Genomic DNA, 22,291 nt, shown 5'->3' on the forward strand with positions numbered 1-22,291 from the left:
GGTCCTATTTTAGTATAGAAACAACAAATGTTCACAGATAATAAGTCTGGCCATGAAACACTTTTCTACTGAAGGCCCAATCCAACTTCCACAGTTACCTTCAAATGGAGTTATTTAGGCTTTATTCTTTAAATGTGCAAAACTGTACTTTTCTCCCTAAAGAAACCTGTATTTTGCCATACCTGACGGTATTCTAATTAACAATAAAGTAATAAATAAAAAGTAATTCTAGAGTAACAAGAAACTAAAGTGGGAATTTACTTTTAAATATTCATAAAAAAGTAAAAACCTTTGAATTTTTTTCATATTGCAACTTTTGTTACTGTTTCTTGCAATCTTTTAAAAAATTTATTACAGTTAGCATCCAACAAATTTTCACATGCCAATTTGCTAGGCATCAAATCACTGTGTCTAGCACACCATTATTCCATGGTTCTGCAATTGCTTTCTGGAATTATAATGAGCATTTTAGGCGTCTTTGGATGCTTACTGTACAAAACTAGCAAGATTTTGGAAAATTAAGTCCATGCAACAAAAGATTTGCATTCTTATATGATTCAATGGACAGAAAAAGATGGTTTCAATCGAGGTTGTCCTAAAGTGTTAAATTACACTCATACATACCAGTACAATAACGCCCATTAGGAGCCAAGATAAACCCCGGTTTGCATATACATTTGAAGCTACCATCTTCATTTATGCACATCCCATTTAAACACATGTTGGTTGTGGTGCACTCATCATGATCTACAGAAACAGAGCATAAAAAATGATGTACGTCCCTTTAGCCTTGAGGAAATAATGTATATAACTGCAGCACTCACTAGGTAATTCTACCACTTTAAATAAATTCTGAGAAACAAAGAGAGAGACTGCTACAAATGTTCATGCAATATCTGAAAGCCTTTCAGACTACAAGGAGAAGCAACAAAAAGTCAGAGTTAAAATATCATTGACCCTGAACTGATGAGGCTGTGCAAGCTCAAGACGTCATCATCGGACACGACGGACTACCTACACTTGAATGTTTCAACAGAGAGGCGCTGCAGTAAATGGTGATTCCCCTTCCTTAAGAGATGGGAGAACAAGGTTCAACTTCCTTAAAGAATTCAGCAGTCATGCAGCACTTTGTTAAAGTGCTACATGACTGCTGGTTTGTTTTGTTAGAATACAGACTAACACAGCTACCTCTCTGTTATTAAAGAATTCAAAGCATATTATAACTGAAAGTTTCTCATGGCACTTTTCAACAGAAATAAAAATACCCATCTTCTTTAACAAGGCAAAGAAATAAAACACTCAAACCATGAGGTTAAACGGAGATGTCCTCCTTCAACAACTGGATTACATCACATATTAAAGTCTCCCTGTCATTGTCAGAGGGAACTGTATAGTTCACTCTGTACAAAACTTTGTGACTATCAAGAATTATCAGAAAAAGTAGAAATTTATGTTAAGCTTTTAAATGAAAATGAAACAGCAAGACTTACTAACCTTCTTCTTAGTCATTAAGAAGAAAATATGTCAACTTATTTTGGCCCTTAAGTGACTTCATATTAAATGTATTGCTGTTACTGTTATTATGTTATGACTAAAATATGTTAAGTACTGTACAAACTCTTAGCAAGACACAGTCCCCATAGCAAAAGAGTTTCAAATCTAAAAAATATGGAATCATTCAAAAATATTAATAGGTCAATGGTCCATGATGGGGCTAACTGTAGCATACATGGCCTTATGTTAGTGCAAGTTGCTGGGAGGTGGAGTTTTCCCTTGCACGGTACTCATTAGCACCTATCACAGTTTTACTCAGGACAAACACAGGGACGACCCAGAGGTGAACAATAACTTAAAGGGGACAAGTAGGTGAGTGGAGAAGATAGGATCTTGGGTATGACACTCCCTTCTCCTTTTACACCATTTATACCCACTGACACACCGGGTCACGGGGCAAGAGATTGCAACCTGTGAAGGACCTTCCCGAACTCCCTTTTGTGATGATGCAACTCCACACAATGTCCCCAGTGAGGCTCTGAGTTCCACTCATCCCTGATCCTATTTCACAAAATTCCATTTTTGAAGATTAAGAATAGTGTGTGCAGTACAACTTCTACAAATATTAAACCAGAGTCTCTTTTTGGGGCTTCATCCTTCTGTAAAAATTAGCTCTTCATACCAACACAATTCCTTCCATCTGTAGTTAGTTCAAACCCAGCATTACATATACACTGGAAACTTCCATCAGTATTCACACACCGGCCATTTTTACAAAGAACGCCATTCTGTATGCATTCGTCGATATCTTAAATGAGAGAGAAAAATGTTATTAAAAAACTGAGTTTCAGTGAATAAACGATATTAACAAAATATCTTCACTCTTCACTAAGTTTCCATTAGATGATTCTCCAACAATGAAATAAAGGACACATTACTAGTTATTGTTAAGAGAACCTGATACCTAAAAAGAAGATTATCTAAAAAGAAATATTTAAAGGATGGAAAGATGTCATTCTCCTGAACTCCCAGTATATATATATAGCTTTTGTACTGTCAAACATTTATTATGCTAGTATAAGATTACTGCACAATATTAGTCTGTAGTTATGGTCAATAATTGCTATAGTAAAACATATATAGCCGAAATTTTGTGTGTATTCTCCAATTTAAACCAGCTACCCAAGCAAACTTGGTCACTAGAAGACACAGATGAATGTCTAGGGACAAAAATTAAATCTCTATTGTGTCTATAGAATTAAGTCAAGTGTAGGTTAACACTTGAACTTTAATCAAAAAGCACTTACATCACTGTCATGGTTTGCTGAAAAGGACACTAATTATTATCTCAACTCCAACAGACTTTGACGTAGCATAACATCTGGAGAGTATTCAGATGCATAAACAAATTTTCTTACCAATGCAAGCTTGCTTGGTAGGTGTTCTTTGGAAACCTGCATTGCATTTGCAATAATAGGATCCAGGTGTATTAACACAATCTCCATTAGTGCATGGGTTCGATGTGCACTCATCAACATCTGTTGTCAGCAGAAAATAAGACTATTAGAAAAGTAACAGCATATTTAGCAAATTTTCTTACAAGTACAGCATTTTATGACTGAAGGAGTAAGGTAATTCACAGTCCAACATTAAAGTTAGAAGCTTGCTCTTGATGAAAATCACTGTTTCCCCTATTCTTAGTGTAACTGTGCAATCACATTTTCAAAAAGGAAGGAAATAGAAATAATATTTTACATCTCTTAATTGTATCTTAATTGCGAAAAGGAAAGCTATGAGGAATTTGAAACTCCATGGGCATGTCTATAGTAGCCTCCTCCTTCGAAGGGGGCGTGTAAATGAGCCCATTCAATGAACAGCAATAAGTGCTGTGTTGCATATACAGCACCTCATTAGCATAATTCTCAACACACGAACTTCAAAGTTGCTGACTGTGAAGCACCAGCAAGCTGTGTAGCTGTGACCACTTCAAAGTACCTGCACAACTTCCAAGTTCCCTTACTCCCAAAACATTTTGGAACTTTGAAGTTGCATGGGTACTTAGAAGTGCCCGCAGCTACACTATTTGCTAGCGCTTCGAAGTTAGCAACTTCAAAGCTGACGTGGCAAGAGTTAGGCTAATGAGGTGCTGCATATGCAGTGCAGCACCTCGTTGCTATGCATCGATCAGGCTTCTTTACGTGCCCCTTTCAAAGGAGGGGGTAAGTGTAGACAAGCCCATAGAGTAACAGAAGTGAAAAACCCTGTTTAGCTTCCTATCCGGTTGTTTAGCCGAACAGCCATTTATTTTCTTGCTTTTAGATGATGAGTGTCTACAATGCAACAAGCAAGCACTAAGCACTAAAACTATAGCATTACTCAGCACTTACACAGCTGAGGTCAGATTATGGCTGTAAGGCTTGGTCTACATTAGGAAAGCAAGTTGATTGCAGATACGCAATTCTAGCTATGGCAACTGCATAGTTAGAATTATCTTGCAATTGACTTACCTGGTCATCCTCCCTAAGAAAGGTCAATGGGAGTTTCTCCTGCCAGCCTCCCTTACTTTTCACAATAGTGAGGAGTACAGGGCTAATCTGCTAACCCCTGATATGTCAATTTTGCATATCTCAATCAGGCACGTGAAATCAAATCCCGGAAAATCGATCCTGAGTCTGCTGATCTTCTGGGTCATGTAGATGTAGCCTCAGACATTGCATGCAGTATGGGAGCGTGCGGAAGGGCCATGCAGCAGCAAGACTCTTCGACAGAACTGAGATAGCAATGTCTGTGCACTGTGTCCTGATTATTGAGGTCCCCAACATAAGGAGGAAAAAGGTCCAGTTGTATCTTTCACCGACACTTTCACAACTGGGAGAAGCTAGACACAATCTGTGACTTAACTGGGATGTAGTTTGCTTGCCTTCCAAGCCATCTCAAACCTGGACTTTGTAAATAAAGCCTCTGATTAAAGCTCAATTTCATTACACCTCAGAAGTAACTGGCTAGAAAAGAAAAGGCAAGGAAAAAAGATTATTTATTTTTATGCATTTTCTAAATGAACATGTGCTGTTGCAGTTCCACAGCATAGAAGTGTTGTTCTATGACTGTTCAGAGCCTTGAAATCATAGCCGCTGAGATTTTCTACTCAGGCACAAGCAAGAGTACACATCAAACAGGATGCCATAGTGAAAGCTCACATTGTTATAAATAATTGCATGTACATTTCATACAGATTTTGGATTAGAGAAAACAGTGCTTTTAAGCAAGCTGATGTATAGTAATATACTTGGCTGGATGAAATAAGGGCCTTCTGACAAACAGTGAAGAGAATAAAAGGAATGAAGGATTCTGACAGCCCTTCTCATGCAAAAAAGTATTTAGCTCTTTAAAACACTCACATTTAAATGTGTCGTTGACAGTACTGCTGCAAGAAAGCCAAAAGAATGAAGCAAAATGAAGAGAAGAGAAAAAAAATCAAGGAGTTAGAAAGAATATAGAAAGCAGTGGCTGTATGTAACTGCTTTTCAGTGTGGCTGTTTGTATATGTTTGGACAAGCCATATGGAGTCCTCAAATACAATTTTATGTATGTACATGAGCTTCCCACCCAAAGGCATTTCTACAATTCTTGGCCATAACGAATCTTTTATTCCATCTGCAGTGGACCAATCTTTTCTCTGGCAATTTTGGCTCAGTCCTTAGCCAACCTGCCCAGAAGGGTTGTTCATAATTTGTTCAGAACAAAGACCCTCAGCTGTAGATCTACTGAGAATATGTCCAACTCTGTATGAGAGTTTCTCATGAATACTTTGTCTAAATTCCTAATCCCCCTAAAGAAAAAGAGGGTCATTTTTTTTCTAGACTAGAGTTCAAGGCAAATCTGCTTGCTATATAGCTATATAACTTTAAAGCAAACTTACACGTATTACCAAATACTCTCACTGTCAATGAATTCATGAACTCTGGACAAAGAAAACGATACTCTCCTATTAAATAACTGATTTAAGATTAAGAAAATCCCTCTCAATCCATATGTGCCAGATGACTCCTTGTATTTAAATATGAACTGGGTTTTATCTATATTATTACATGCTAGTGATAAAAGGCTCAGGCTAAATATATCCTAATGCAAAAAAGCTGTTAACCTTGAGTTCAGGTCATTAAAATGAATACCCCTATGAAAGCAAAAACTGTAAAAAGCAAATAAGCATTCAAACTATAAAGTCCCCCATTCCCAAGCATACGCCTCTCATCATTTCCTCTTTTCAGCCTCCTTTCCACTGCCCACATACCTTTTTTAAAATATTTAATTTGCAACATAAGAAAAAAAAACTTAATTAAAAGAGTCTATGGAAATTTGATTGTTCTCTGGAAATTTATTGTGCCAAGTCTGAGGACAAAAAAAGTATGAAATACAGGAATTTTAGTCGAGCCGTAAGTACAAATCTCAACACAATTATAACCATATTGTTGTTATTTGTGTTTCTATAATATTTTTAACCATTTTATTCAAAATGTTTTTGCAAACACAGTGATAACAAGGAAGGCACACACACAGCTCTCTATCAATTCAGGAAGAGGATGGTCTACAAACTCATCAGTATCCATCCACTAAGGATTGCTGTGAATCCTTTTAGTAGGCGGCAGTGATTTCTGGTGCAAGTTGTACAGTGTAAGTGAAAGGCAGAAAGTAGCATAGAAACCTACTCTTCTGTTCTGGCAGGACCATTTTGGGGGAAAAATATGACACTTTCTTTTTGTGTCTTACCCCATAAAATTCTTTAATAATTTTTGACTTTCCTAAAATATCCTTTTGGGTTTACCTGGAGTAAGGAGCCAAACAGATTATAGGAGTCTGGAAAGAGCATTCATTTTTATATTATTAACTTTACCCCATACAGTGAACCATAGCTGTTCCCACTGGCCCAAGCCTATTCTTTCAGTAACCAGATTAGAATACAAATTGGATTTGAACGATTATCATTATGCAGATATTTTATGCTATTATGTTCCCACTTAAAGTCCCAGGGTCAAACTCTGTTCTGACATACAGCATTTGCCATTCACCAGTCAACAGTGAACTACAGTGTTTGAGACACTGATTGTTTTGTTTTACTTCAAACAGGAAATAAAGGAGACCTCCAGTATCTCTCTTGGTAACAGATTGATAAATTTTGACTTTTTTAATGCCAACTGCTGTATACGCTTTACAATCCCTCTTGTATCCACAGCATTAATCAAAATGTAGATCAGTGCAGAATGAAGCCTCCAACAGGCATTGTGAGATTTGTAATATCTAGAATACATAGACGTGACCCTATTGAAACCCTCCTTGTACACAGCTAGTCTTTCTTCATTTTCTGAATTTGTAGGGGATTCTCCTGCTGATGGTATAGAATCTTGTTTTTGTTAAATTACCATCTGATTTCCTATTTTTATCTTAATATATCTCAAAATTTATTCAGTTTTCAGAACACTGCACATTGAACAGTCTGTGTTGATACACAGGTCATTTTATTTCAGTAGTTACTAATAATATCTGAACACAATGCTGAATATGAGTCGTTTAAGTAGCTCGTATTTTAATTTTTATAACAAAATCTTCATTAGTGCCTTGAGTTTCCTCTTACAGTGGCAATTATCAGTGGTAATAACATGAAGTCAGTGGAGGTACATCAGTCTAGACTTGGTGTGGAAAGAAAATCGCATCTTAACAGCTCAAATAAAGTTTACCACTCTGAATGCCCGTGCTTGGCGATGTTATGCTACAGAAGCTGCGTCTACACGTGCACGTTACTTCGAAGTAGCGGCACTAACTTCGAAATAGCGCCCGTCAGGTCTACATGCGTCAGGCGCTATTTCGAAGTTGAAATCGACGTTAGGCGGCGAGACGTCGAAGTCGCTAACCCCATGAGGGGATGGGAATAGCGCCCTACTTCGACGTTCAACATCGAAGTAGGGACGTGTAGACGATCCGCGTCCCGCAACATCGAAATAGCGGGGTCCTCCATGGCGGCCATCAGCTGGGGGGTTGAGAGATACTCTCTCTCCAGCCCTTGCAGGGCTCTGTGGTCACCGTGGGCAGCAGCCCTTAGCCCAGGGCTTCTGGCTGCTGCTGCTGCAGCTGGGGGTCCGTGCTGCATATACAGGGTCTGCAACTAGTTGTTGGCTCTGTGTATCTTGCACTGTTTAATGAAAGTGTGTCTGGGAGGGGCCCTTTAAGGGAGCGACTTGCTGTTGAGTCCGCCCCGTGACCCTGTCTGCAGCTGTGCCTGGCTCCCTTATTTCGATGTGTGCTACTTTGGCGTGTAGACGTTCCCTCGCTGTGCCTATTTCGATGTTGGGCTGAGCAACGTCGAAGTTGAACATCGACGTTGCCAGCCCTGGAGGACGTGTAGACGTTATTCATCGAAATAGCCTATTTCGATGTCGCAACATCGAAATAAGCTATTTCGAAGTTGGGTGCACGTGTAGACGTAGCCAGAGATGGATAGAATTCTTGCTGTCTATACAAAAACACCCCACGTGGTTGGGTCAGTAACTCCACTATCCAGGAACGGATTAGATCCCCCTGGGCATCCCAGACCACAGCTGGCCACTCCACCTCCACTTTTTCTGGGGCAATTTCTTGTGATAAGAGATGAGGAAAAGTTTAAATAGAGCAAGAACACTGGACAGAATACATCTCCTTTGTTGACATATCAAACACTACCCACCATAACTTTATTGTGGTGAGAGCTGCAGGCCTGATAAGAGTAACACACCTTTATGTTAACGTAGACCACAATTCCTCCACCCTCTTCAAACCACAGACAACAACAAAGGTCCTTTTTGTGACTTTTCCACTATTCATACCTCCTATGCCAGAGTAAAATCTCAGCACATTTGGAAAAAAATTCCCAATATCAGTAAGAAATAATGGAAAGATATATGCCATAAACAGGAAGGTCTCCACTTGTGGCTGTGCTTGCTTTCTTAGATAAGGCCTTCTCTTATTAACTCTTGTCATTGTGCATTAGCAACAAATGATTATTTGCTGATACGCAGTACTAAGTATTGACACTTGGTCTTAGTAGAACTCCTTTTTACCTTTCTAGTAAGAAAAGAATTTCAAGGAGGAAGGCAACTTCGCTGGGACGCTGCACTTGGCTTGCACAACGCTGTGCAAAAAATATTTTCTCTTCCTATTTTGATGTGTTTCTTCATGCAGGATAATTCCCTCCACAAACTATGAACCTTTTATCAAGCTCATGCTGCAGTATGTACAGGGAGGTCTCTGGGCAAGGTGGGGAGTGGGACAGCTCTGCATTCCCAGAAAGGGCAGGGCTGGGGCAGCTAGTCCTCAGTGCTACCCAGAGTGTACCACACACGTTTCCCCTTCCACCAGCCGGCCCTCAGACCTGCCCAGATCACACTGCATGGCGCTTCAGTGATGATTTAAAGGGCCAGGGCTTTAGCAGAAGTGGTGACCTGGAGCCCTGAGCCTTCTGAAATGCCAGGCCCCAAAGAAAATGCCCCCTTTCCACCCTCCCCAGTTGGCAAGCCTGAGTACCTAACTATATATCTCAAACTATACACACTTTGTCATCACATAAATGCCTGGATAGACCTTTAATGCTATTATTTACTTAACATAGCTGTCATTTCACATTTTTGCAGGCACAAAACTGTTTTCTTCATTTGAAAGTGAATGGCAAAATATTCAAAAAATGGAGAACAAAATATACCACACATCCCAAATAGTAAACAGAGCATGTATGTAGAATTAAGACCATATTCTCCCCTATATATGCTTCCCCCTACAAAGCACTCCAAGTAGGAATTCAGAAGTTAAGGGTTTGATGCAGAAACGAACTGTTGAAATTCAATGGCCGGTATGGTCAAAGAGCAGTTGACCACAGTGGTTCCATCTGGCCCTAACCTACAAATTCAGGACACACAGCAGCTTTCAGGATGTGCTCAGCAAATTCCAGGATTGTTCCTTAGGGGTCTGAACTTGCTTTCACTAAAGTCGATGTTAAAACTCCTACTGATTCCAAAGGTACAGGACCAGATGCTAACTGAGACATCTTCAGGAATCTATACTACCATGTGATCACAAAAATATACAAAAGTCAGCCAGGTTGGAAGAGATCTTGAAAGCACAGAGCAGAACTGAAGGAAAAAGATGCCCCCTTTCTAGTGTAATAATATACTCTTTCCCTGTTCTCTGTTGGAGAGGTCGGGGGAGGGAAATTACTGAAAGCAGATGTGAGCATCTTTCAAGATTTGCAGCCATTATGATCTGAAGTGTCTCCCCATAATGAGACATGAATCTTTTCTCACTTAGCTGTCTCTAGTTTTCTGTCTTACACAATGGTACAACTAATAATTGAAACTTTAAAATATTTTTTTAAAAAAAAGAATCTGAAAATAGAATTCTTAACAGAACTGCTAACTCCTAAGTCCTGTGGTCCCATTCAGGAATTGATGGCATCATACACCAGTGAAACAGAAGGGGACGGACATTCTTACTGCCTTTCAATTGTTTGTAAAACTATCAGCAACTGAAAGGAAAACACGTCATGCCAAATTCAGTTCTTCCCAGGTAATTTCAAGTATAGTAAACCCTCCAAAAGTGCAATTTCAAATTGCGCTTAACTCGCATTAACATGAGTTAAACACAACTCAAAATCCCGCTCCCCCACCCTGGCTCACCCCCCACCCTGCACGACTCCAGCTCACTGCCCCTCAGCCCCATGCCCAGCTCTGGCTCCTCCTCACCACCCCTCACACGCAACTCCAGCTCAACCCCCTTTTGCCCCACCACCCTGGTTCAAACCCCCCATGCAAGGCTCCTGTTCCATCCACCCCCAGTTCACACTCCCCACATGCAGCTCTAGTTCCATCCTCCAGCCCTGGTTCAAACCCCTACGCGCAGCTCCAGTTTCGTCCTCCCACCCAGCGTTCAACTCCCCCCAGCCCTGGTTCAAAGAACCCGCGTGCAGCTCCAGTTCCCTCTTCCTCCTCGGTTCAACCCCACCACCCTGGTTCAAACCCTCCACGCACGGCTCCCATTCCATCCTCCCACCCCAGTTCAACCCCAACCTTGGCCCTGGTTCAAACTCCCCATGTGTGGCTCTGGTTCCAGCCTACTGCACTGGTTCAACCCCCCCTGTGGGCTGGCTAACTACCTCCACAAGTGGCTCTGGTTCAACCCACTCCCAGCCCAGTTCAACCACCCCCCACCCCACCCACGGCTCTGGCTCAACTCCACGTGCTGTCCCTCTGCAAACCTAACCCACCCCAGGCTTAGCCCCCTTGACCCTCTCCCATGGCCCCAACCCACTGCCGGGCTTAACCCTCCCCAGCTGCCCCCCCAACCCCAGGACTTACCTTTCAAGAGGAGCTCCAAGTGCTCCTGCTGCTCCCCGGCTGCAGAACATGTGTTCTGCTAGGGAAAAAGCGCCCCCCACCCCTTACATGAAATTCGGGTTACACGATGGACGATGGGAACGGAATCCTCATGTAATTCCAGGGTTTACTGTATTTTGACTTATAATGCAAATGCATTTGGTATTCATGTCCGTACATAAATCCTGTTAATGACACGGGGTCTTTAGAAAAACCCTTTGCCATTCACATGCAAAAGTGAGTAAAACACACATACAAATTCTGCTCTCAGTTACTTATGTATAAATCTACCCTAACATCAATGGAGTTTTCACACTGTAAATTGAGAGACAATGACTGCAGTTTGGCTTATACATACAATGATCCAACAAACACACTAACAAATAACAAACAAGCCTGTAGGCCAAAAAAGTTTTTTTTTTTTTTTTTTTTTTTTAAACTGAGATACCTAGAATTTTGGTTCAAAAGTTTGATCTTTTATGACTTACGCATTGTCTCAGTATAAAGAATCTCTTTTCATTGTTTCTGCTACAGAATACAATAGTAACAACATTCTGCAGTGGAAAAAATAAAATGTATTCAAAATTAAAATGTGATTTATAGAGAAATGGGTTTAAAATAGAAAATATGAGAATTTAAAAATTAAATGCTGCAGTGTGAAAATTTACACTTACCTATACAATCCCCACTTGCATCTTGCTTATAGCCCATGTTACACTCACAACGGTAACTGGAAATCGTTGGTATGCAGCGTCCATTTAGGCAGAGATTGGGATGGTGTTTACATATATCAATTGTCTGATTGAGTATTGCTGAAACAGATTACAGAAGAGGAGAAAGTTGTATCAGACTTGAAATAGGAAGAACATAACCTGTATAATTATTTTAACAACGTTTTAAAGATTTGTAAACAAATCAACAAGGTTAGATACTCTTTGAAGTTTAAAAAAAGTATTTCCAAGAACTATTGCTAGGACTGTAAGACAGCAAAGACACTAACATCAGGAAAAAAAAAAGTGGCCTTAGTTACGATACATAGTTTAAATTAAATATCCAATGAGAGAGAAATCATTGGGTTTGGATTCAGGTAATTCATCACTCTGACTATTATTTACGGTTTGTTTATCCTAATTCTCCGTACACTGTTTTGTACTAAGTCTCTGCTCCTACAACACTTGCAGAGGGCATTAGTTTATTAGATTATTGTTTGTTCTGGGCCTTGGGCCAAAGCTGTAGTTTTTGGAGGGAAAGGACAATTCTACATTTGAAAGAAAAAGACAGAAAGATTTCCTCTACCAAGTCTTTTCAAAAGTACTGGTGGCTCAGTGGGAATGCTAGTAATATTAATTGTGATGGACTGCAGGACAGTATGCCAGTAAGATGTTCAAAGCTGATTGATAAAACATGTCACATGGCTGTTACCACCACACACAGACAACACATGATAGTGTGGTATAAAGATTTTAGCATCATGTATTTGTGATGACTGCTTTACTCACAAGTGGCAATGAAACAAATGTGCAGGTCATTCTGAATGAGTGCTTCCATATCATACTATGCCACACTATATATTTTATACATGCTCTGCATGCTAGAGCAAAACTTTATTAGAAACGATTAAGATACTTTTTAAAAAATTGAAATATTTTTGTATCCCTCTCTCTGTAAAGCTTTAAACATCCTACGTCCAATTCTGCAAGTCTCAGAGGTAGACAAAAATTAAAACCAATAAATGTAAAATGCCTCAAAATAACATAATGGCTTTTCTATAAACAAAAATACAGAGAGGGGGCTTTACAACTGACACCTTAGACCAGGGATGAGCAAAGTAGGTGGTGTGAAATTTTGTAAGGGGTGCAGCATGATTGGCTGCTAGGTCTCAGGCTCATTCGTCTCATTAAAAATGTTGAAATATGTCACCATTTTTATGTATTTGTATCACATGTATATACCAATTAATAAGGTTTTTTGCATTCTACATACTTATTTTCTTGCACATGCCAAAAGGTTTGTTTTGTTCTCATATGAACATAACCGAAATTTCCGTCAATTTGGATTACATTGGACAGGTTGGGTCGCCCTGCTAATACAAGGATGAAAAGTGGGGCCCGACATAAAAAGTTCTCTCATCCCTGCTTTACACTATTCAGACTCTAGTGGCTTGCCTACACTAGCTCCCTCTTTCGAAGGGGGCACATAAATGAGCCCAGGCACAGAATAGTAACATTTTGAGAGCCAGGGTACTTCGAAGTTGCACAGGTGCTTTGAAGTGCCCACAGCTACACAGTTTGCTGGTGCTTTGAAGTTAGCAACTTTGAAGTTCCTGCGGTGAGAATTAGGCTAATGAGGTGCTGCATATGCAGCACAGCACCTCGTTGCTATTCACTACTTGGGCTCGTTTACATTCCCCCTTCTAAGAAGGGAGCTAGTATAGACAAGTCCTAGAAGTGAGTGTTAGGCCCCCCACTGGGAGGCTAAGAATCTCCTCTTTCTGATAGAATGAAACTCCCTCTTCTACCCTTTCAGGCTTCCAAGAATGCACATTTTAGAACAGTAAAAAAGAGAAGTAATTATATAAAAAAGTTTCAAGCCAGACTCACCAACTGAGGTCAGAAGGGACCATTGTGATCATCTAATCCAACCTTCTGCACATTGCAGGCCATGGAAACTTCACCCATGACTGAGTTACTAAATCCTCAAATTGTAGTTTAAAGATTTCAAGTCACAGAGAATTCATCATTTGCATTAATTTAAGCCTGCGTGTGACCCAGGCTCCATGTTGCAGGGGAAAGCAAAAAATCCCCAGGGTCTCAGCTAATCTGACCTTATAGAAAATTCCTTTGTGACCCCAAATATGGCAAATCAGTTAAACCTGGAGCATATGGGCAAGACCCACCAGGCAGCTACCTGTTACTAAATTCTCTGTAACAAGTATGAGCCCTCCCCATCTAGTGCCTCCATCTTTGATATATGAAGATAATGGGGATAGAAACAGACTGAGGAACGTGGCATTTCGGGGACTATTTTTGGCATTGTAAATGATGGGTAGCTGATATTCTGCTCATGGGTCTGGAGCATTAGAATAAATCCCAGGCAGATGTAATAGTGGCTAGAATGCTGTTAATCCAAAAATATGAACAATAAATACATATCTCACACAGCTGTGTAATTTATAACATGTATTACTTCAAATTGATTATATTTTTTACAAAATGTGTAGGCAATTAATGGCTATTGAACAGAAGTCTGAGGTTAAAGCTACTGCAGGCATACAACATAATGAGGAGTTCACTAAGTAAAAGATGGTAACCAGAGGGATTATAAAATATATAGGAGGTAATTATGGTACATGAAAGAGCAACAAGAAAGCTAATCACAGTAACCCAAATAAAAGAATGTGATCATTTCTGTAGTATGATCTTTGCTGGAGAAAAAAAAAGAGACCAACTCTCTAGAAAATCCACTGTCATGAAAGAATGCATTCCTAAGGTATATATTCAGAGAGATTTTCACAATAAAGCCTATGAAACACGTGAAAGAAACAATAAGGTTATGACCTCATTCATCCAAAGTAGAGGGAAACTTTTTTTTTTTTTTTTTTTTTAAAAAAGGAACATACTCAGCCCAGTAATGATTGCACCATTTCCCGTGGGACTCTGGCCACCAGTCCCAATGCCTGCTCCTCCTACACCAGGAGAGAAGCCATTGCCACCCAGAATGGGAATAAATCCTGTTCCACCAGGGCCATAGCTATTCCCATTGCCACCAGGAAGGAATCCATTCCCTCCTGTTCCACCAGGTCTGGAACCACCTCCTGCTGGAACTCCATCTATACAAAGTCTGCGGTATTCATCTGCAAAAAAGAAAATACTCAGACAGGTATACAAGGAAACAGTCTAGCCTCGGCCATATATAAAGAAGATGTTGAAATATAGCACTCTGTATCACAAGAAAAAATAACATACCAGTTCCTCTATTTGGAACTTATTGTCTTCTACTCCTATATTTTTGAGGCTTTCACTGTCATAAATGGTGCTATTTAAAGAATACTCTATATAATAATATTAGGACAGAATACAATTTATTCATAGCTGCTTATTGGAGCATTTGGGAATGAATGAATAAAAAAGTATGCCAATCTCTGTCCTGCAGATATTTCAAGGTAACTAAAATGACAATACATTTATGCTACCAGTGTGGAAAGTTGCTATGTGAGTGCCATACTGAGAGATTAAGGCTATGTCTACACTAGCCAAAAACTTTGAAATGGCCATGCAAATGGCCATTTCGAAGTTTACTAATGAAGCGCTGAAATACATATTCAGCGCCTCATTAGCATGTGGGTGGCCGCAGCACTTCGAAATTGACGCAGCTCACCGCTGCGCGGCTCGTCCAGACAGGGCTCCTTTTCAAAAGGACCCCGGCTACTTCGAAGTCCCCTTATTCCTGTGAGCAGATAGGAATAAGGGGACTTCGAAGTAGCTGGGGTCCTTTGAAAAGGAGCCCCGCCTGGACAAGCCACGTCAATTTCGAAGTGCTGCAGCCTCCCACGTGCTAATGAGGCGCTGAATATGTATTTCAGCGCTTCATTAGTAAACTTCGAAATGGCCATTTGCATGGCCATTTCCAAGTTTTTAGCTAGTGTAGACATAGCCTTAATCTCTCAGTATGGCACTCACATAGCAACTTTCCACACTGGTAGCATAAATGTATTGTCATTTTAGTGTAGACACAGCCTAAGTGATATACTCATGTCCTCTACACTGCCAGTTCAAAGAACCATGAAAAGCTACAGAAAAGAAGAGCAGCTATTTGCTCATTTTCTCTCTCAGCTCAAACAAAAAGGCTTCTTCAATTCACAAGAACTGAGAAAGACTTCAGTGTCAACAAAAGAAAGTTACAGGAACGTGTCCTAAGTAATAGAGGACCAGAAAAGATAGTTCACAGATGGAAATATCCATACTGAAAAACCACAAGAATTAATAATAATGTGACTCCTAATTTTTTTATCTGTGATTTTAAAGTATTTTAAAATATTTCCAGCAACCTCTGTCAGAACTGGAATGGGCAGCAAAAACCACTCACCAGAGCCTCTCATAGGACACATCTCAGGAACGGATCCAATAGCCCAGCATCGACCAGATTCACAACAGCACTGCATTTTGGTAAACCTATTCGGAAGTTCTTGTGCACAGCGTCCATTCACTAAGCTGGAGAAACATGTGCCTGCCCTTTGATCTGGACATGAATTTTAAAAACAAAAATTAATATGAACTGTCCTTTTGAAATGTGCTCTAGTGACCGCAAATACTGAGAGTAATAGCAAAATGCAATTGAAAAGCCGTATAACAACACATTTTGAGACAGAGTTTATTAGCAACTGGTTATTGCAATACTGTAATATTTCAGTGACACTAATCTTGTATTAATCCAAATATACTACCAAACTCATCTTCCTCTCCTTCTCAAACTCCACAAGAAATAACCACATATTTAATCTTTATCCACAAGAACATTGTGCAGATATCCTGGAAAACAGGGAAGAGTAAGTAACCCCACTTGTTCTCCATAAGCACCCAAACAAACCTGTGTTGCCTCTTCAGATGTTTACTCTGGGCATTTAGAAGTAAGCATATATTGCATGGTTGCCGTTCCTTCTCTAGTATATGGTCAGTAAGGGGGTGGCTCCACAGCCTTACCTACTGGCCAGGACATAGTAATGTTATTTTTTGGAGCCTCCAAGGCATGCTTTCCTCCTGGGACAGTCTATTTAAATGCTGTCCCTTACCAAGGAAGTATTGTAGACCCACAATCTCAAGCCCATAGTAAAAACTATGCACAGTCTACACCATAACTAAATAGCGGCTTACTCAGCAAACAGAGCCCCTGAACAGGGACTGACAACAGAATAAGGTACTACCCACCTTGACTAAAGGGAAGCACAACAGGCCAAAAATATATTATTAAAGTTAGTGACAAGCTAACAAAAAATGTCATGCAATTACGTATTGCAATTATACTATCAATAAATAGATAGATGCTATGTTTCTACAGTACAAGGCATCTTTTAATTGTTAAGGTTTGGTCCTTTTTTTTTATTTTATTAAGTGCTAAATGGATCTGGCCTTATTTTTTGGCCTTATACTATGGCCTGAAGAAGATAATTTAGAATACTTAGGGCAAGTCTTCAAAACTAGGCATCTAAATTACATGTGCTAAAAATGGGCCAGATCTTCCTTGCTCTACTGACAAAAGCACCACTGAATGACTACAAACATGCACACATTTTCTTGCATGGGCTTAACAGAGGGTAGGTAATTGTGCCTGGGGAAAAACCTGTAATTATCCAAACGAAAAAAAGTCATTGCATAAGTTTTTTTTAAAACACGGTTCTTGATGTTTCTTTCATCATATGTATTACACGACCAGATTTTACCACCTCTTACTCACAATAGTACCACGTTCCATTAAAATCAACAGAAATATTAGCATAGAAAAAGTATTGCTTAGTGTGAATATGACCGCAGAAACAGGCCATGAAGTTTTATCACATTATTTTCTCAAGTTCAACTTAAGTAGGGGGAAAAATAAGTGCAGAAATGATGGAGGATTAGAAACCTAGAAATAAAGTTTGAGCTAAGTGATGTAATGTCCAGAATGTTAATTTTAGGGCCTAACAGCCTTCACAGTGTCATATTAAATTCACAGCACCTTTCTAAATGCCAAGGACTATTTTCAAGATACTGTTTCAGCGCTCAGTTGAAATTCAGGGGCCTGCGTCAGTTTTTTATTTTATTTTTTAAAGCACTGGCTACAGATTTAGCCTTAAATTAGGGTTTATGATATAAAAACAAAAAATCCCAATACAGCATTACCGAATATAAAGGTACAAGCTGAAGCAAACAGGTATGACATAAAATTTGCAATTCAGGTATTTTCTAAAAGCCATTTTTAAGAACGCCTTCGTTCCAACTACTTGGGGCAGCACGTTAAAATGACTCCTCAGTAGCACACTTGCAATCACTAAGCACTCTAATATTCAAAAGACCATCTAATCTTAAATATTTTAAATTTTACACTAGTCGGTATGAAAGCATTGCTAGAAGGGTCTGGAAACAGGCCGAGAAACAGCATAAGGCGTCGTCAATGACGACAATGGTCTCTAATAGATCGGACCAAAACTGTTGCAAAGGTGCTGGAAGAACTTTTATAGTTGGAGTGCTGAGAGCCATTGAACCAAATTAAACACTTCTTATAACAGAAACCACTGCAAGCTACAAAGTACAACAGCATCTATGCCTCATTGCCATAGGGGTTGGCACATATATGTTTGTTCTCCATAATATTCCCCTCTAATCCCCATTCTAAACACACCATCAAGGAAAAATTTTCATAGGAGATAATCCGGCTCATGATCCATATTTTATAGGTGAAGCAACAATAGAGCACTGGAGGATAAGTGGCTTATCTAAAGTCACACTCGATCAGTAATGGATTTAAGGTCTCCTAAGTCTGCTCAAAAAAACGACAGAGCTAGTACGGAAGTACTGGAAACCTAGAAGTACGGTTGCCTATGTGTTTTATTCCTATCCAAATCAAAGAATTAATATTTCAGGCAACAAATTAAATGTCAGCAACTTTCTCATGTAGCAAAGCTTTGCTAAGCATAACTGCACCTGGCTGTTGAAATACCATTCAGGTTTCTCTTAAATAATCTGATTTTGGCAGAATGTTTTGACTTGATATAATTAATTATGTAAAACCAAATAATTTTTCCAGAGTAAAGAATAAGATAAAGAATCTTCTCTTTACTTGACAAAATACATTACTAAGTTTTCTTTCTACAGAAAGAAAAGTTTTTGTAGATGGAAGTCCTACTGTTCTAAATTATAACTAAATCCAGAAGCAAATTTTACACACATGCACATGCAATATTGCATACAGGTTGAACCTCTCTAATTCAGCACTCTCCGGACAAGAATTATCCATGATCCAGAAAGATTTTAGTTAGCCAGACATCCAATTATCATGGGCATTGCCAAGTTTCCAATGGGCCTGTAAAGTTGTTTACAGCCACCAGTACTGGCTCTCAATGTTCTGTGTTGTTATGCAGATCTAACTGACCACTGAATGTCTTCTCAGAGCCCAATAAGCAGATAAGGAGTTTCTAATGCTGTGAGATAATATTGACCTCCCAGGGTTCGGCAAATTCTCTGTTTCAGGTCAGGTCCCGAGGGCGTTGGACTACAGAGATTCAACCTATCGCACGCGCGCGCACACACACTACACCTGGGGAGCTCTTGCTTGATTCAAAGAGAACCATATATGTGCTTCTGAAGGTAAAATATGTGGTTTTGGCTGTATTGTTATGGAGTTGGGTGAAAATATAAAATAAGAGCATTTATCTTTTATAAATGCTTGATTTGTTCAGCATGTGGCATGCCAATAGTTGTGACACCCTAGTTCCTTCAAAAAAGCAGTCAACTATTCTCCTGCCACAGTCTCAGATACTGATTTGCTGCATTACTGAAGTAATTGGGATGGTTAAGGAGACCAACAGCAATGGTAACATAGAAATTTGCTTAACATTGTATTTTGATTAAAAATAAAATCCAAGAAATTATGAACCTGAAGTTGTTCCAGTGGTTACATATACACTCATCCCTTTGCTGTATGAGCACAATTGGTTCCCAGCTTTCTGCTCGTAGGCAGAAACTCGTAAGAGGCACACGAAAGTCCTATTAAATTACACGTAAAAGTTTCTGATTAGTTCCTAAGGCTCCTAACTAGGGGAAGGAGTGGCAGCAGGTGGTGCTGCTTTTGAGAGGTGAGTGAACCTCGGGTTGGGGAGGGTTAAAGGCCAGGGGTAGTTCAGGGCTGTGAGCAGGAGGGAGGGTTAAAATCTGGTGGCGGGGGGGGCGGTCAGGCTGCCGCAGTTCGGGGAGAGCAGGAGGGGGTCAGGCCATGGGGGTTACAGGTGGTGGGAGGTGGAGCTGTGGCGGGTACAGGCGGTCACGGGGAGGTCTGGTTGCCTGGGGTACAGGCGGCCATGGAGGGGTCTGGCCATGGGGGGTACAGGCGGCCACGGAGGGGTCTGGCCATGGGGGGTACAGGCGGCGGAGCCGCAGAGGGTATGGCAGCGGGGGCTATAGGCGGCTGCGGGGAGTACAGGCAGCAGTGGGTGGAGCCGTGGGGGGTACAGGCAGCCGTGGTGGGTGGGGCGGCAGGGAGTACAGGAGGCCGGGGGGGGGTGGCAGGGGGTATGGCAGCGGGGGGGGGTACAGGCGGCCACGGGGGGTGTCAGGCTATGTGGGGGTCTGGCTGCAGGGGTACAGGCAGCCGCGGAGAGGTCTGGCTGCATGGGGGGTCTGGCCACGGGGGTTACAGGCGGCAGCACAGTTGGGCCGCGGGGCTGGTAGGGGTGTTGGGCTGCAGGGGTACGGGTGGCCATGGGGTCAGGCTGCAGGGCCTGCAGGGGAGTCAGATTATGGGGCCACTGGGGGCATAGGCGGCATGCGGGGGTTCAGGCTGCGGGGCCGGTAAGGGGGTCTGGCTGCCGTGGTTTAGGGCTGCAGGAGGGGGGTGTCAAGCAGTGAGGGGGTCTGGCCGTGGGCCAGCAGGGGCATCAGGCTGCTGCGGTTTGGGGCCGTGGGGCTGGCAGGGGGTTCAGGTTGCGGGGCCGCGGGGAGTAAAGGCAGCAGTGGGGTGTGAGGCTGCGGGGCCAGCAGGGGGTCCGGCTGCAGCAGGTTGGGGCTGCAGGGCTGGCAGGGGGAAAGAGGAGCCAGACTAGGGGGGTTGAAGCCACAGGGAAGTGGGGTAAGGCTTGTATGAGCTGGGGGAGTTTACTCATAGAGTGAACTAAGGTAGGTATATGTGTCCCTTGTTTAAGCGAGTAGCTGTAAATGAAGTACATGTTTAACGAGGGATGAGTGTATCTATTTTCAATGGAAAGTGAAAGGTTAATTAATAATTATGAGGATTGTTGTAAAACCTGTGAAGTTATCCAAATAGTAGCACTGTAAAAAATGACAGAAATTTCAGAAAATATCAGACTATAACAATCAAAGTTGATGGGAAAAGATGCAAAAGGGAGACTGAATGAGTCTACACAAAAAGTATTTCCAATGTAATTCACAGATTGTGTTTACATTGGGTCTGGCAAACAAGAGAACTTTGGTACCAGAAATCAGTGAAGCAAAATTGATGTCTCAAACTATCCCATCCCCTCATTATTTTGTCCACCAATTGGGTCTAATCTACTCATTACTAACTTTTGAGATCCTTAAAAATAATGAACATTGGAATGCAAATACGGATAGAGAGATGTGAATTGACTACATGAACAATAATGGATCTACAACAACAACATCAGACCTTTTTTGTCTAAATCTTGAAAGATGTCATGACCAGACAGGCCAAGAGAGGTACCCAGATGATACTGCCATCTCCAGTAACTTCAGCTGACTCCCAGCCACCACCTGGTATGTGAGATTTTTTCCTCAGACACACATTCAGGCTATGCCTACACTACAGAGATTTTTCCAAAAGCAGCTCTTCCGGATGATCTCTTCTCAAAGAGCTTCTTTTGAAAGAGTGCGCTCACGCACAAAAAGGCAGATCAAAAGTGTGATCTGCTCTTTCGAAAGAGCACGTCCACACAGCCACCACTCTTCTGAAAGACCAGGCCAGGGATTGCAAATGAAAACTGTTCTTTCGAAAGAAAGGCCCTGCAGAATGTTTACATGTTTTCTTTTGAAACAGAAAAGGAAAAGGAAGAGTGATTTCCAAAGGAGCACTGCATTCTTTAGACTTACTTTTGAAAAAATGCTTTGTGTGTGTAGACGCTCCATGGGATCTTTTGAAAGAGCCCCCTTCTTTTGAAAAATCTTTCAAAAGAACTTGCTAGTGTAGATGCAGCCACAATGTACACTTTTATTTATTTTCTCTTCTTTCCTCCTACATTTTCTTTCTAACAGAAAACTGGCTTAGCTGGCCAAGACTGTATATTTTGCAAGACTGCTACTATAAGGCTGCAACCAGAGAGGCAGATGGGAAAAATACCCAATCCTTGCACAAATTTGCCAGGTCTCAGAGTGGCTAATAAGAGAGTATGCTGTCTCCATGCTTTTTCAGAAGTAAGATTACACAGGAAAGTCAACATCAGAAACAAGCACTGTGTTTTTAATCATTGCTGTTGTTCTTTCTCCCTTCTTGTGTGCAGTTTGTCATGTTCTGTCTTCTAGGATATGGAATTGGACTTTATCAACAACAGCAACAACCACTGCAGCCCTGCTCAGATAACCTGTTTGGTTTTCCCCAAAGAGGACAGTTATTACCCTCTAAGAGACGGTCATACAAAGGATGGGGGGTACTTCTAAAAACTCCCTCCAGGTAACAGGAAAGAG

At 40.9% G+C, this 22,291-nt stretch overlaps 1 protein-coding gene across 1 annotated transcript in view; it reads right to left on the reverse strand.

Moving 5' to 3' along the window:
* Nucleotides 1–22,291, reverse strand: part of FBN2 (fibrillin 2) — a 314,667-nt gene that overhangs the window by 188,465 nt on the left and 103,911 nt on the right. The window contains exons 9-14 of the mRNA XM_074995040.1: nt 15,972–16,124; nt 14,506–14,739; nt 11,561–11,698; nt 2,913–3,032; nt 2,177–2,302; nt 625–747 (exon numbers count right to left, since the gene is read on the reverse strand). Coding sequence (XP_074851141.1) covers nt 625–747; nt 2,177–2,302; nt 2,913–3,032; nt 11,561–11,698; nt 14,506–14,739; nt 15,972–16,124 — 894 coding nt within the window. The remainder of the gene's footprint in view (nt 1–624; nt 748–2,176; nt 2,303–2,912; nt 3,033–11,560; nt 11,699–14,505; nt 14,740–15,971; nt 16,125–22,291) is intronic.

This window comes from Carettochelys insculpta, chromosome 5 (genome assembly GCF_033958435.1).
Source record: "Carettochelys insculpta isolate YL-2023 chromosome 5, ASM3395843v1, whole genome shotgun sequence".
NCBI classification, from domain to species: domain Eukaryota; kingdom Metazoa; phylum Chordata; order Testudines; family Carettochelyidae; genus Carettochelys; species Carettochelys insculpta.